This window comes from Lipotes vexillifer, unplaced genomic scaffold (genome assembly GCF_000442215.2).
Source record: "Lipotes vexillifer unplaced genomic scaffold, Lipotes_vexillifer_v1.1 scaffold217, whole genome shotgun sequence".
Taxonomy (NCBI): Eukaryota; Metazoa; Chordata; class Mammalia; order Artiodactyla; family Lipotidae; genus Lipotes; species Lipotes vexillifer.
Genome location: NW_006788200.1, coordinates 1,213,989 through 1,230,468, shown reverse-complemented (window position 1 = coordinate 1,230,468; position 16,480 = coordinate 1,213,989). Strand labels below are relative to the sequence as shown.

General features: G+C 40.0%; 1 protein-coding gene across 2 annotated transcripts in view; it reads right to left on the bottom strand.

Annotated features, from left to right (window-relative positions):
* Nucleotides 1-5,514: 5,514 nt before the first annotated feature.
* The window catches only part of HSPA4 (heat shock protein family A (Hsp70) member 4), a 42,184-nt gene continuing 31,218 nt past the window's right edge, over nucleotides 5,515-16,480 (bottom strand). The window contains exons 11-19 of one of the 2 annotated variants that reach the window (XM_007461351.1): nucleotides 16,093-16,226; nucleotides 14,714-14,895; nucleotides 13,590-13,679; nucleotides 11,700-11,852; nucleotides 10,689-10,814; nucleotides 9,800-9,907; nucleotides 8,009-8,128; nucleotides 6,571-6,732; nucleotides 6,138-6,379 (exon numbers count right to left, since the gene is read on the bottom strand). In XM_007461351.1, the coding sequence (XP_007461413.1) occupies nucleotides 6,176-6,379; nucleotides 6,571-6,732; nucleotides 8,009-8,128; nucleotides 9,800-9,907; nucleotides 10,689-10,814; nucleotides 11,700-11,852; nucleotides 13,590-13,679; nucleotides 14,714-14,895; nucleotides 16,093-16,226 (1,279 nt within the window). In that variant the 3' untranslated portion in view covers nucleotides 6,138-6,175. Of the gene's footprint in view, nucleotides 6,380-6,570; nucleotides 6,733-8,008; nucleotides 8,129-9,799; nucleotides 9,908-10,688; nucleotides 10,815-11,699; nucleotides 11,853-13,589; nucleotides 13,680-14,713; nucleotides 14,896-16,092; nucleotides 16,227-16,480 lie in introns of both variants that reach the window. The other variant, XM_007461352.1, reaches the window with a different exon arrangement.

The following is a 16,480-nucleotide window of genomic DNA, read 5'->3' as shown; positions in this document are numbered from 1 at the left end:
CCCAACCACCGCGCCACCAGGGAAGCCCGATAAGAACCTTTTACTAGCAAAAGTCCATAAAAGTTCTCTGCTTTCTCGCCTGAGGGCTCTGTTAAACCACACTTGTTTTGCTCTTAGCTACCCTGGAGAGGAGATGGAGGTCTGCATTCTTTGAACTCTGGGACTCCTCAAGGAATAAAGCCTTTACTGGGGTCACCCCAGGCAAAGGAAGAGCGATGCCGCCCTCAAGTGGCAGCTTCAACACTGCAGCTCACACAACACCAAATCGGAACTGACTGGAGGAAGGCCATCGGATTTTCAGGGAGCCAGACGATGTAATATGCAGAGCAATTGTTTTGGGGGCCAAAAGCCCCATATTCTAGGCACACACCTTTCCAGAAGATAAACGTTTTTCAAAATAGCTGGAATAGGGATTCCTTGCTCTGCCATCCACCTGCTCTGTCAGCTTCGCCTGCTTTGGCCTTTTCCTCATCCACAAAGCGGAGAGTTGAATATGTTTTCAAGAATAGTTCTCATGTTCTGAGTTTTTTATTCACTGAAAATACTGCACGTGTGTATTCAAGTATCCCGTGCTTCATGCTGGCTGCAGGGGGCAGTTGTGAACTAGGCAGAATCCATCCTTCGGTTGAAGGATATAGAATAAACATGGACAGGACCCGTCACAGAGGAAAGGCCCCTCACCCAGCCTGGGGCTTTGTTTATGACTGCATGAGCCCTCTCAATTTTCTGAGTTCTATTACACACAACCCTCCTGGTCTTCATGGCAGTCTCACATGAGCTCTAGAAGACTGCCTACTGGCATTGCTGAAAGGTACCCTATCATTTGGGTCATCCTTTTCTGGAACATCTACTGATCCAGCTCATCCTCAGAAATGCTCTGCTGGGATTTACATTTTGGAAGCTGAGGCATTGAGGCGGTTTTCCATGTGTTTCCAGCTTTCTCTCCCCCAAGCATTTAGCCAAGTCTTGACCAAATAGTAGACCAGTCTATTTTGAATTTTAAAGTGCATGTAGAGGGAGCTTCCCTGGTGGTGCAGTGGTTAAGAATCCGTCTGCTAATGCAGGGAACACAGGTTCGATCCCTGGGCCAGGAAGATCCCACATGCCGTGGAGCGACTAAACCCGTGAGCCACAACTACTGAGCCTGCGCTTAGAGCCCTCAAGCCACAGCTACTGAAGCCCGTGCGCCTAGAGCCCAGGCGCCCGTGCTCCGCAACAAGAGAGGCCACCGCAACAAGAAGCCCATGCGCCACAACGAAGAGTAGCCCCCGCTCGTCGCAACTAGAGAAAGCCCACGCACAGCAACGAAGACCCAACACAGCCAAAACTAAATTAATTAATTAAAATAAATAGATAATGTGTAGGTAGAAGAAACAATGTATGCAGTGGGTAAGGGCCTGCTTACTGGTGATAAGAATTTTAAGTGCTCTCTCTCCCTCCATTGATCCAGGACTCCAAATCTTACCAGTCTACCTGGCCTTTGAAGGATGTACACACAGACACAACTAATGGAAATGGCCCCAAACATAGCTCCACTTTTTTTTTCTGCTTGTTGTCCTTGAACGTGGCAAATCCCAGGTTAGAAGTATTTCCCCTTTTCTCCCTCCCTGCCCTTACAGCATGTGTCAAAACTGGAGTGACAAGGTTAGGATTAGCGTGGCACTTGCTCATGGTTATTGGACCGATCTAGAAACCAGTCTGTATTTTCACACCCTCTGATATCTTCCCTTCCCTGATCCCCCAGAAATGTATTCCCTCCGTTACCATCCTAGAAATGTTGCTCCTATTCCAACAACATGGCAGTTTTTCCATTTTGCCTCCTACCCTGCTGCTTAAGAGGTCACCTCCTTGATTTCTAGTTACGGCACCTGCTCCAAATTGCAGTAATCCAGCTCAGAGGACCAGGGCATTGAGAGTCATATCCCAGGGCTGCTCCAGCCAGAGGCAAGGGAGCACCACCCAGGAAAGGAATGCCATGGTCTCTGGGTAACTGGAGGAAACTATCCCCTTCTGCACACAAGGCAGTGGGCCTAGGATGCTGCCCACCTCCTTCCTCCCCAAGTAGATCCCTCATTCCAGCTATAGGCCAAGCTTCCTGACCAGATATTCTCCTCCACCTGAGGCCTCACTGCATGCCCACAAAGCCCAGCTACTCCACTTCTAAAGCATCCTCTCAGCCTCCAACCCCACTGGCCACTGTCACCGCTCACTTCTCAATCTCCCTCCTCCCTAACATGCCTCATGGATGATCATCCCCCTCTGGCAGCTGCTTGTTTCCTTCAAAGCTTCTACTTCCTCTTCCTGACACAGCCAAACACCATCCTTTACTCTCTAAAGCAGGAAGAACACACCCTGACGCCCAAAGCTTCCTTCCACATCCAACTGTAGCTTCAGGATCTCTCGATTCCATGTCTGTACAATTTCCTAATCTTATTCAGACTCTCACAAACATCTGCACTGAATCCTGCACACCGGAAACTCCACATGTCTATTATGTCTTTTATTCCAGGTTTGAAACCTTGGAGCCATTCTTTTTGAAATATATTTTTAATTTAACATTATAAAATTCCAAAATGCTTATTACAGAAATCTTAGAAAATACAAACAAGCAAAAACTTACAAACAAATCACTCACAATCCCACACTGGGAGAAAACCATTTCATTTTGAAACACCTATCCAATTTTGATATTTATGCAAACACCTTCCATGTTCTTTCCAAACATGGGAAGCTGTGCGTATTTACAACCTGTATTATAATTTTACATAAGAAATGATGTTAAAGCTACCTAAAGAAAAATGATTGAAATCAATCAAGTACACAAAGTGTACTACCAAAAGCCAGCTCAATATAAAATGTCAGTAGGCCCCTGAAGCCTAGCCTGAGTTGCCTTGTCATTAACCCATAAAGGTTAACTACCTTCCTCTGCTTCTAACAGCATGGTTTTGTTTTAAAGCCACTGTTCCATCTTCCCCCTTCCTCCTGTACCAAGACCTACCACTTCCCCCTTCATTTGGCTCATCCCCCTAAAACGTGGATTATTTTAAAAGTTCCACTACGTCCAACTTCCCCCAGGCCCTACTCACTCTGCACATATCACATGAGCATCCCTAAAACATTGTCACTCTCAGGTCAGGCTAAAAGCCCCAGTGCTCCACACCAGGACTCCAGTCTCTCAGCCCTACCACCTCTGACAGCGGCCCAACAAAAACCCCTCAAGATGTTTGATAGGCATCTCAAAGGCCACTGGTCTGAAGCCTCTGTGTGAATTCTCATCAACCCAATGGGAGCCACAGAAGTTCTTCACATTAAGCTGAAGCTGCAAAACCGTCCCATCAGCCCTGGCTTGCCTCCAACACCCTCTTCCCCAGTGACACTGGGGATGCTGGTATCTGTCCGGGGTAAACAGGTATGCTACTCTTTCCAGGTGATTCCAACAGCCCTATAAAATGGCTGCACTCTGGATCCAATCACTAGCTAGCTGGCTTCCCACTCATATTACCAGGTGTCCACTCTTCTCCCTAAGACAGAGGCCCAGGAAAAAAACAGACTTTACTCCAGACACTTCCTGAAGGTGGCGGGCACAGGCCCTGTTGGTAGGCCTGGCACTGGGACTATTAAGTAGCAGGACTACAGGGAGGAAGGCCCCAGACCCCTCCCCATCTAGGCCCTATGCTTTGTATAGTTAGTGTCACTTCTGGTGGCTTCACCCCCTTTCAACACGCAACACCACCCCACATACTCACCAAGACACACATACATGCACACTCTGTTGGAACTGTCACTGGTAACAACTGTTACTAGCACATTCTGGGCCATGTCCTGTTCTTTGAAGGGGCAGTCATCAGTCCTGGCACTGGCCTTTATAGGGCCGTAACCCACCTCCTGCTAGTATCAAAACCCTCAAAGGCCCAGTCACAGGAGCAAGGTAAGGATTTCTAAGTCAGAGAACTGGGCCAAGACTCAGCATGGGAGAGTAAGTATGGAAAGAGCTACTTCTTACCACCCAGTGTGCTAAGCCTCAAATGTTCTTCACAATGGAGGCCTCTGACAAATGTTAAGTACTTGGAATTTAGCTTAGAGGACTCTTACCTCTAAAGAGTTTTTATTTAAAACACAAAAACATACAAACACACACATACACACCCTTCATTATGAAATTAAGAAAACCATTCCTTTGAGTGTAAGACAGGTTTCTTTTTATTAAGTTTTCCTAAAACTTGTCTCATGTTTACTGAATGTTTTTCTTTGTGTAAGAACATAACCTGGAGCTTTAACAAACCAATTGGGACAATGCAACCTGGATAAATGCTTGTCTGCACACAAGTCACTGATTACCATTCTCTGGCCTGGCCTCCATGTAAATCCAATTGGTCTTAAAGCCTATCTAAACAGAGAGCAAGCAGACCACATCATCTTATTTCTAGTTTAAACTTTAAACCTCAACCTCACCCCCATCCCAAGACCCACACCCTCCCCCACACACAAAAGAAAATTTTTAGAAGAAATGGCCATTAGGAACTGAGTCAGTTGCCTAAGAATTGGCTTAATCCTGCAGCCAGCACTCCTAAGTAGCTCTTGGCCTCACAGCAAGCCAGCTGAAACTCTTGAAGCAGGACAGGTAGAGAATGGATAGAGGAGGCTCTAAGAACAGGGCCAAAGTCCTGGTGCTGCGAGGCTTCCACACATGCTTACACCCCAACATAAATACACTTCCACCTTCCTCCTCTAAGTGATGTTTCTCTATAGCACTTCAGAGCTTGTAACACTCTAAATATTTTAGTGCAGAGATGGACAGAAACGTATTCTAGATATGCAAGGTATTAATTTCTAACAACACAGGCCAAAATTAACAGAGCGCTCTCTGTTATACAGATTAACAATTACAAAGGTCCAAAAAGTAACCAACAAAGATTTAACAGTTTCTAGGGCAGGTACCAGCTCTGGCCTCTAATACTACAGGTTTCCCTTAGTTTCCAAAATGCCTCACTCTTATCAACACTGCCCAAAGGGCAGTCACAGGGAATGCTTTGGTGCTCCTGACACTGGCTGCACAGCAAGAATGAGGTGTTGCTAAAGTCAGCACCACACTTCTTTAACACTTATTTCAGACTCATCCAGTACAATCCAGTGCATCTTAGTTTTCTGTATGATCTGTCCGCTGTTTAACACATATAAATTGGCAGATTCATGACAGATATTAACACAACACATAAGTGATTGTGAATGAGCAAAAAAGAACTTTTAACTCTTGTCGTAAGACTTCAAGCTATACCTCAAATTTACACAGAACATCTCACCTGAATAAGCAGGCCAGGATACAAATCTTCACACCATAATTAACAAGAATCAGTCCCTCAGTTAAATTTACCAGGCCTATATCCAACAGTACATCTACCCAATTCTAACCTTCCAAAGAGAAAATTATTTAGACTTTGATACTTGGGATATTAGTGGACATACTTTCAGGAACATACATTCTTAGGAAGAGCCTGCAGGTCTAAAATCCTCAGTTAACAACTTGCTCCAGGTGAAAGGATCTATTTCCCCAGGAGCAACACATGGCATTTGTAATAGGAGCTCCTTTAACTGGGGGAAGATGGGAAGATAGGAAGACAGGGTGGGAGTCCCAGCGGAGCTGACTGACACGTGATGAAGCTCAGAGCATACCTTTTAGTTGTTCTCTGTCAATCCATGCCATGCTCTCTAGTTCTCAGAAACAGAGGGAGACCCCTCCTCCATCCCCACACCAAGCGGGGAGCCTTTGTGGCAATCTCCACAGCAGATTTGTGAAGCACAATTAGAGTTCCTGCCATATATGTCATAACAAAAAGTCTGCTTGATAGCTAGGTATAGCTTGTGCTATAGCTCAACTTTCTAAAACAAACTTCTCTTTGTATAAGCATGGTTAAACATAAAAGGAGTGAAGCATAAGCTCAGTAAGACTAACTGGGCTTCTAAATAGTACCATTATGAAAAAGATACAATGCACTTCATTTCTGTATCTAACTATTTCGAAGTCAAAATGCTCCATACATTACCTATATCTCCCGCCACCCAAATCCCCTAAAAACTAAGAAATCTCCAGTATTTAATTGCTCTAGTTGATATTTAGAACAAAGTTGACAACTTAAAGCTTTATAATAGTCTGTTTTAATATAAACAATTGTTGGAATCAATCAATGTCCATTTCAGGAAGCTTCTTGTCTGAATCCGAAGGCAGAGCTGTGTCTGTACCCTGCTCAGCAGCCTGAGGGCCTGGGCTGTCTCCTTGTCCATCCACTGGTCCATTCTGCTCTGCATTTTTTTGCTCCTCTTTCGGAGGTTCCACTTTGGGTTTCGGCTTTGAAATTATAGGGCTACAGATAGTCGTCAGCTCCTAGAACAATAGGAGAGAAAACTGTGGTTTCTTGTAACAAATTTTACATGGCATACTAAAATCCAAGTCCACCCTCTCCTACCCTATCCCCAAGGCAGAAGCAAAGATGCAATAATGAAATTCTCTCCTATTAATAATAAATAATGAGACTGACTAGAAAAGACTATTAAATCTTGAAAATCATACATTACTTTAATTTTAGCTTCAATCTCTTTTGCCTTGACAACTGGATCCATGGTCAGACTCTGCTTGTTCTGCAGATTCAGCTTGTTATTCATCCACTCCATGGCCTCATTTGTGCTTTTTTCTACCTTCACCATGTCAGCAGCATCCAAATGGTCATACTGGTCCTCCTGCAACCAGTAGCCAACCAGACAAGTGTCAAAGGATGATACTGTCCCTACTCAAACATTGCCTAGTTCTTCACCATCTTTCAAAAAGTTACAATCTTTCCCAAAATGAAGCCCATCTAGCCTCACAAACTACATAGACATTCAATTCCCAAAGAATTCAGAAAAGTAACCCCAATTTTTAAAACACAGAGGAAATACATTTAAAGGCCAAAATTACACAAGGTGGTAATTAAAATGCTTCAGCAGTATACATAGCAGCACATGCTTTACACAAAATCTTATACAATGCAAAAAAAAAATTACATGTCATTAGGTACGAGACCTGAGATTTAGGCATCCTTGTTACGAAGCAAAATAATAATGAGTACAGTTTTTTACAAGAGGCCTTTCAGGGCTTCCCTGGTGGAGGAGTGGTTGAAAGTCCGCCTGCCAATGCAGGGGACACGGGTTCGTGCCCCGGTCCCGGAGGATCCCACGTAGCGGCTGGGCCCGTGAGCCATGGCCGCTGAGCCTGCGCGTCCATAGCCTGTGCTCCACAACAGGAGAGGCCATAGCAGTGAGAGGCCCACATACCGCAAAAAAAAAAAGAGTCCTTTCGAAAGAAGCACAATTTTTTAATTAAAAGTAATTTTTTTAGAAAGCTCTATTATCTGTCTTAAAGTTTCTTACACTGACAATACATCAAGAACCTGGAGTGTAATAGTGGACTTAACCAAACTATTTACCAAAGTTTGGGAGCCATCCAAACTTTGGAATCAAACCTCAGGCCAAATCCCAGCTCCCCCAATAGTAACCTTGGGTGAGGATTAAAGATGTTAGAAATTATCTATAAATGTTGATACTACCACCTACTTCATAAGGGTACTGTGCAAATTTAATCAGATAATATATTTATGGAGTATATATCATATAGTGCTCAAAAATAATGAAAGTAGTTTATTGTTGACAGTCCTACATCTGCATAACCAAATTATTTGCCTAATGTGTTCTAACACCAAAATATAGCAAATTAAGTCAATGATCAAACATTTCAAAACAAGAAAAGGAAGCTGAATAATATTGCTCAATTGCATAGTCCCCTTATTAAAGAGAAGCAGCAAATCCCAGGGTTCTTAGTAAGATTATATAAAATATTATACATTACATTAACATCCAAAAAGAAAATACTATCATTAAACAACAGTTAAAAAGAAGACAAAAAACTGCTACGTAAATGTCTCAAAACTTAACTCTACCGAAACAATAGTAGGGAAGAGGAGAAGAAAAAAAAAGATACCTTGTTTTTGAAAGAGCTGATTACTTTCATATACTGTTGGATTTGTTTCCCTAGTTCGTCAAATAATTTTGGTCTTTCTTCAGATTCCTGAAATCGTATCTTAATAGGCTGACCTAGATTCTTAACAGAAGAGAGAATATACAAATTCTTCACAGGGGAGTTTAAACTGTAAGAGTAGTATCTTTCTACTAAGATTGATTATGAATTAAAATACATTTAATCTCCATGTTCTATATATTAAGAAGTTGAATATTTTTCCCCAGCCAATTGAAATATATCCTCAGTCTACATGAGAATATACCTCTATACTGTTCCAAGTGGAGCCACTTCAACTTGTCACTTGAACCCGAGTTCTCAAAATATATTAGGGAGACAACCAAAAATTCGGTGCCTCCAAACAGGATATGGTGTACTTCACCATATATGAAGTACACTTGAAAAAATAAAAAATAAATTTTCTTTTAAACCTGTATCTGACAAAGCCTCCAGCTGTAACCATCAATTTACCAGATAAGATTAAACACCAGAGTTGAAAAGGAGCAAAATCCAGACCAGGAATAAATCCTCCAGCATGAATGATCTAGTTTTTTCATCAACTAAGTAAGGGAGGAGAAATGATAGAAGAAGTACAGACACAGATTTAAGAGACATATCAACAGAATGTATGTACCCTGTTTGGATCCTGAGTCAAACAAACTAAAAAATAATTTATGAAGCAACTGGAACCTGAAAACAGACTGAATATATGGTGATATTAATGGTGACATTAAGGAATTTTTATGCATGTGATAATGGTACACCTTAAGGCTACATTTTCTTTTAAATACACATTGAAATATTTTTGGATGGGGAGGGGAAACGAGAAGGAATGAAACAAAACGAGACATAAGTTGACAACAGTTGAAGCTATTATTCTGTCTACTTTCACGTGTTGGACATCTCCCATAATAAAAAGTAAATCAAAAACCTCAATGGCAAGGATCTCACTGGAGACTCTTTATATTCGTGCCAGAATGACAGGAAACTGCAGGCACTGTCCTTCAGCAACTCCATTCCAGAGGTTAGTCACAATGGCCCAGTTTGACAAGAAACTAAGTAATCCACAGAAATGCAAAAAGTTCTTCTTGTGTATTTGCATCTTTTTCCAAACAAAAGGCCTCGGGCTTCCCTGGTGGTGCAGTGGTTGGGGGTCTGCCTGCCGATGCAGGGGGCGCAGGTTCGTGCTCCGGTCCGGGAGGATCCCGCGTGCCGCGGAGCGGCTGGGCCTGTAGGCCATGGCCGCTGGGACTGCGAGTCCGGAGCCTGTGCTCCGCAGTGGGAGAGGCCGCAACAGGGAGAGGCCCACGTACCACCAAAAAAAAAAAAAAAAAAAGCCCTCAACTTTAAATAATTCTTTGTACTTTTAACTCTAAGGTGTAACTATCAGCTTCTTTAAATACAAAACCAGACGCTTCTGCTCTATTGAGAATCAAAGCTGTATACACGCAGCCCTGCTCCAACTGCATTACAAGTACCTTTAGGACAGGGATGCATCCTGCTAGTCTTTCAATCTCTTGACACCAAGAACATAGTCAAGCTCCAATTCAGTGAAACAGTTTAGGTCTAAACTCAATTTTCAGAAAAATTCTTTTGCTATTACAAAGTTCTGAAAGAAAGTGAACCTAAGTGATAAAAAGTATAGCTCTTCAGTCACTTTCAATCTGCCTTCAATTACTTAACATGAGAATTACTCTCAATTTTGAGATACTCTCCATGGAAACTACAGCATTTCTGCTTTCAAGAGTCACTCACTTTTAATTCAGCCAATTTATCAACATAAACTTGCTTTGGCTGGTCTTCTCCATCCTCATACAACCAATTTTCAGTATCTTCTAGTTTTAAGGTAAAATTGTTACGGTCCTAAAGATGAAGGAAACATTGCAATTTAGTCAGTCAAAAATCAGTTGATTCACAAATGAAGAAACAGGCACAAACTATGATATATATGGATTTTCTTTAAAATATGGGGGAGTGGAGAGATGGGGATATGGAAAACAAGACTGACAAAATGTTATTTTGCTTTATAGGTACAAGGGGGTTTATTACACTATTTTCTCCGCTGTAGGGGGCATATGGATATGTTTGAAAATTTCAGAATTAAAAACTACATTTAAAACTGAGTTACACAGTTAATAATACTGTAGTGCATATATGAAAGTTACTAAGAGAATAAATCTTAAAAGTTCTCATCACAAGAAAAAAAATTTTTTAAGTACGTGTAGTGACGGATGTTTAACTAGACTTATTGTGGTAATCATTTAACAATGTATACAAACATCGAATCATTATGCTGTACACCTCAAACTAATATAAAGTTATATGTCAATTATACTGAATTTTTTTAAAGAAGTGAGTGAAAATAAACATCAGGGAAAAGTGAGCTGATTTAAAGAAAAATACTAGGTAAATAATAGCATGCAAAAATGTATCAAAAAGTGACACACCAAAAAAAGAGTGATGCACAACATCTAACCTTTGGGAAACACTCCATCAATAGAAAATAAAACGATATAAAACTTTTCCCCAAAAAAGTGCATTTTTAATCATTTTTCTGTATACCTACAAACTTCCCTTGTTAACTACATTTAAGGATCCTGCCGGAAGATGCACACTAAGCAGGCACACTGCAGCACATACTTACATCTTCACTCACAAACTTCTCATATTCACCACTAAGCTTGTCTCTCATTTCGTACACGTATTCTTCTACTGCATTCTTAGCATCGTTCCTCTCCTTCTCTAGTTTATCCTGCATGATCATCTTACCCTGTGAACAGTACAGTTAGACATTCAGAAAACTGAGACAATTTCCCCTTAACTATTAAGTAATATAAAAGTAGAAAAGCCTTCTTCCTCAAATCGTTTTAGTTCTGCGAATCATCCACGGAAAGAGAGCTGGAAGCATCAGTCCTCAGTAAATTATGAAGATCAAGTGAGAGTTCTGTGGGTGTACTTAGAAAAAAAGAGCAATAGAAGAAGTATCAAGATGTTGAAACTCAAAAGCAAAATAAGGAAAAGAATTTAAGACAAGAGAACTTTAAGAAACTATTAGCTCAATGTCACAAGGTGAGTATACTCTGCTTATATTACATACCCAGGAAAATCAAATTATTCATATAGTATAGATGCTAAAGGGTCTATGAAACAAAACTATTCTAAGATTCAATGTATATATGATGAGAAACCTCACAGACAATAATTAATTGAATAACTGTGCTCCAGGGTCCCAAACCTTGCATCGCTCACCATAACTAGAGTTACATGTTGACTGGCAACAGGGAAAGGAACTAATAAACAAAATATTAAGGCTAATGTGATTTCTCCTGCTGATCAACTTCCCTGACCCTGGCCTCAAACATCCCAATCGCTAGAGAACAATCAAACTCACACACCCAAACACGAATGATACCTCCCCTAAATGTCAAAGATCTCAAAACAGAGTTTTTAGCAATAAATACATAATATCACCATAAAAGAATTTTGATGTTATGTCTTGGGATCTATTAAACTTGTCCTCCACTACCCCAAAACCTAAAATTGTTCTCAAACCCCATACAACCTAAAATACATGAAGGTCACTAGACACAGAGTTTGAACGTTACGGTCACGTTAACTTCTTAGCTTATTGTTCTAAAAGACTTAAAATAACCACCTCATTTTCAATGTACAAGTTGAGCATCTCTCTGTCTATCTGCCATAACAGCTGATTCTCAACTGGCAGGTCCACAGTACTGGTCTTCACTTTTGCCTTCTTGGCTTGAGGGGGCTGGTCCATCTTTTTGTCTTTTGACCCAGCTTGAGAGGTCTAAAATAACAGAAATCATTAAGAATACTTATACAGACTCTTAAACTTCCAAATGAGTCATGTTTCAAAGGCTGGTTCTGCTCTTTTATTAACTTAGTTTGTGTTCTTACAATATCTGGAAAGTTAAAAATATAAATATTTTTGACTATAAATAGTCAAATCCATAGAGATAGAAAGTAATGGTGGTTGCCAGGGGACAGGGGGAGGAGGTATAGAGGAATGGGGAACTGTTAAGCAACAGGTAGTTTTAGTTTGGCAAAATGAAAAAGACTGTAGCACAATGTGATTATACTTAACACTACTGATCTGTACACACACATACTTATTTACATACATACACACAAAAACAACCTGCCATAATCCCACTATCAACATATAATCACTATTAAATATTCTCTAATTTTCTTCCACTCTTATCTAAACATATGAACATGCATAGGAAATTAGTGGGGAGAGGGTATGAAATTTTTAAGGATCAGAAATCCAGTACTAATATGACTTCCAGAGTATCTGCACCTATTTACATTCTCACAAGGAGTAACAGAATCCATTCCACTGTACCCTGGCCAAAAAAAGGAATTCATTTACCATGATCTATTATTTTCGTTGCATCAATAACCTTTTTTCACAAAGTTATAAGGCATACTTATTTCTTCAAATAGCCTAGTCATATTTCATCCAGCGTCCTCTTGGGATCTTTGTGATTTTTTCCCAAGTGATTGACTCTTCTAGCTTTTTTCTAATCTTCTATTATTTGTCTATGCAAGCTTTTACTGTTGAATCTATTCACCTTTTCCTTTGTGATTACTTTCATTGCTTTTATGCTTTGAAAGCTCTTGCTGATCCACAAATTGGCGGGGGGTGGGGAAGGCAGGCGGGTCCACCTCTCTCCTTTCTCCTCCCCGACCTTCCCAAACACAGAAAAATATGTACTTCTCTTGCCCACTGCTGCCCCCAACCCAGACAATAACAGGTCTTCCACCTTGGAAAAGGCCTACAGTACACTAAAGCATCTATGAGGATGATTTCCTCTGCTTTTTTTTTTTTTACAATTATTTGCACAGCTAAAGGAATAAAATTTGTTAACTGACATGAAAATGGGTACCAGACTTAAGCCTCCTAAAGGCTCTGCCAAACTTTTTTAAATGCCACAATCAGAAATACCTTAGAAGGTGAAATTATACACTGCAATGTCAAATAATTTGAAAGAAAAGCTGTTTTCAATGCTGATGACAAAATTTAAACATGAAAACTCAAAAGTTAAAGAACAGGTTGTAAAGGATCCAAAAATGCTACATATTTATTTAAATACTTGAGATAAATATTAACATTATTTACAAAATATATTTCAAAACATTATTATTTAAAACAGTGTATTTCAACAAAAAGATAAGTTTCAGAGAGTTGACAAAATTTGAAAGAAACATCTTTCATTGTTTATTAGTAAAGAATAAATTATGGGTAGGATGACTATTAGTAACAGCCATTCAGAAACCAGCATGAACCAATCACTAGCCTAGTAAAACTAGGGCTTCTGAGTGCTTTCTTCCCACAAACCATCCAGAGTAAAGTTCAAAGACCATTTTGCCAAAGATACTTTCTAACCATACTACAAAATCTTGCTTTAAAGACTGTTCAGATAAATGAAGATTTCTAATATAATTCCCTTCCAAGACATGTCAGCCAAAACCATTATGTAAAAAGACGGCAAATCATACTCTAAAACACAATTCATACCTCCATTTCTTCAGACTCTGCCTTATTTTCTGCTGGTGTCTGCTGCTGTTGCTCTTCAACATGTGGTTCCTCCTGATCCACTTGCATCTTCTGAAAAACAGGTCACATCAAATCCTGAAACTAGGAAATACTAGTGAAAGACTAAGCAACCTTCATAACACATTGGCAAAATCACATGATGTGGAATTCCTACTAAGTACCAACAATCAGACAACCCAGACTCAAATTCCAGCTATAACACATATGTTACACTTAGAACATGAAAGTTTTCCTCTCTGGATCTCGGATACTACATCTGTACAATGGAAATAACTCTTGCCTTGTCCTTATATAAATAGGAGCGGCTATAGAACTACATTGTAAAACCATAGCAGTACTTATAAGCACACAGCGTGGCAATATTTAACACAATAAAATCCGAAGAAAGCATGAGTTTCTCCTAGCTTCCTCATGAATACATTTCTCTCAAAAGTCTAACTTTTTCTAGCAGTTTTTAAATCAGCCTTTCCATTCTCAAAAGTACAACCACTGTGTACATTAGGGGAGGTGGACACCTTGAAAATTCTGTTAAAGGTGTTAAAAGAACAAAGGCTGACAGAAATGACAAAGAAGGGAGAAGTTTGTAGAGACCTTGAATCACACTGGCTTTCAATGCCTGCAGCACATTATAATGACCTCGGAGGCTTTTAAAACTGACACCTGGCTCTAGCCCAAACCAAGTCAAACAAAATCTGTGGGGATGAGACCCCAAACATTTATAGTTTTATAAAGCCTTGATTTTTATACACAGTAAGTACAAGACCCAGTGCATTATTCCAACAAATGAGTGTGAATTCTATGCTACCTGTGGAAATAATCAACTGAGACTCAGCACTCCCCAGTAATCAGAAAGAACCAAGAATAAGTCAAATTGAGAGGTGCATGGTCTGAAGGAGGAAGCCAACTATGTCCCACTTCTATACAAATTCTGTATAAAGACTGTGCTAGTTCACATATGATGGGGTACGCATGCAAACCTACTCTCAGCAGCTCTGTCACCCAGTCTATTTGCTAGAATTTCTAGACAAGTGTCACCTCTGAGCCATTATGAATGGCCTAAAATGGTATAAGACTGTCTGGATTACCTCTTCCTCCTTTGCATTCTGATCTGTTTCCATCGGTTCCTCATTTTCTTCAAACTTGTGCACTTCCACTAGAGATGCACTGGACACACTGAAAATGCCATGGACATTTACTCGCACCTTGACTTTCACTTTTGAACTGGAGCCATCAGACTGAGGGGTGACTTTCTGAACTGAAAACTGAGCTAAGGACATAAGAAAGACAAAAGAGAACACATAACCTAAGAGGATGAATTCAAACACAAATACATGCCCATACTGCCAGGTTATGTCCATTTCTCAGTGAAAGGTCAGTAACATGATACTTCAAATAAGCAAAGTGGGCACTCTTAGAATCTTACTAAATCATCAGATTTCTCCTTCCTCTCTCACAAATAGTCAAACTCTTATTTATCTTGTCTCAATTAAGGACTCAAGTACCTCCTACTCTTCAAACATGTCCTTCCCTCCAGTGCCTTACTCCAATTCATCTTTATAGGCTACTGCCAGATAAATTCCTAGAATAGATTTGTCCCACTTTCCTCTACTGAAAACCCCAGTGATTCCATACTGCTTGTCACTTATCAAGAAACTGCCATTTCTAGATTCAGTTACTATACCAGGGTTTTGCTTATGTTTTTTAATTCATAAAACTCTGTAAAGTATGAATTATCACACCTAGTCCTATTTTACAAATGAGGAAAACAGAGTAGGTTAACTTTCCAAGCTTCTAAGTGCCATTCAAGATATTCCTAATACTTTACCCATGTATTCTAGTTCCGTAATTATCATATTAACTCTAGTTAATCCAGATTCTAAGTTTCTCAGAGTCAATGAAGACTCAAGCCAACATGGTTCCATAACCTGTGATACTGATTATCACAATTTCCTAATGATTTTCTGTGTACACCTAACTCTATGTTAGGGTCAGAATTGAATCTCTTCAACTCCTTTCAGTAACTAGCACCACATTATGTACAATGTATAACAATAATGTGCATTAACCAAGAACTACAGCCCAGGGAATTCCCTGGCAGTCCAGTGGTTAGGACTCTGCGCTTTCACTGCCGAGGGCGTGGGTTCGATCCCTGGTCGGGGAACTAACTTCCCGCAAGCCGCACAGAGCATCAATCAATCAATCAATCAATCAATAAAAATAAAAACTAAACTAAAAAAATTTTAATTAAAAAAAAAAGAAAACAAGTACTACAGCCCACAATAGGAGATCCAATTAAATAATGACCATCCTGCTGGTTCTAAACCTGGTAATACGACTGAAAGTGATTTTTCTGTGCGTGTGATCTAAAATACCTAAATTTCAGCATACTCTACTTGCTTTGCTATTCCAGTTCTCCCAAGCACACATAATTTTTTTTTTTTTTAATTCCCAATTCTTTACTTACCTATAGCAGGATCTGGATAGGGCAAATCCTGAGGAGCGCTATAATAGGCCTCAAGAGTGAAAGGTTCCTTTCTATAAAATGTGAGTACTTTAGAGAAAGGAGCAGCATGATTTTTTGAAAAGACTTCACAGTCACTGAACAGAGAAAAAGACAAAAACACAAATTTAGGACATTGCTAACACTTTTTACCCATGTATTTTAGGTTTGTAATTACTGTGTAGCTCTAGTTACTCTTCTCAACTGGCACTGTTTGCAGATTATATGAGTTCCTAAGAAAAACAATACGTATATGTATGTGTGTGTGTGTGTGTGTGTGTGTGTGTGTGTCTAGTGTCAGTTTTAAACATATATATATATATATATACTTCAATCAGCACATAAAAGGCAC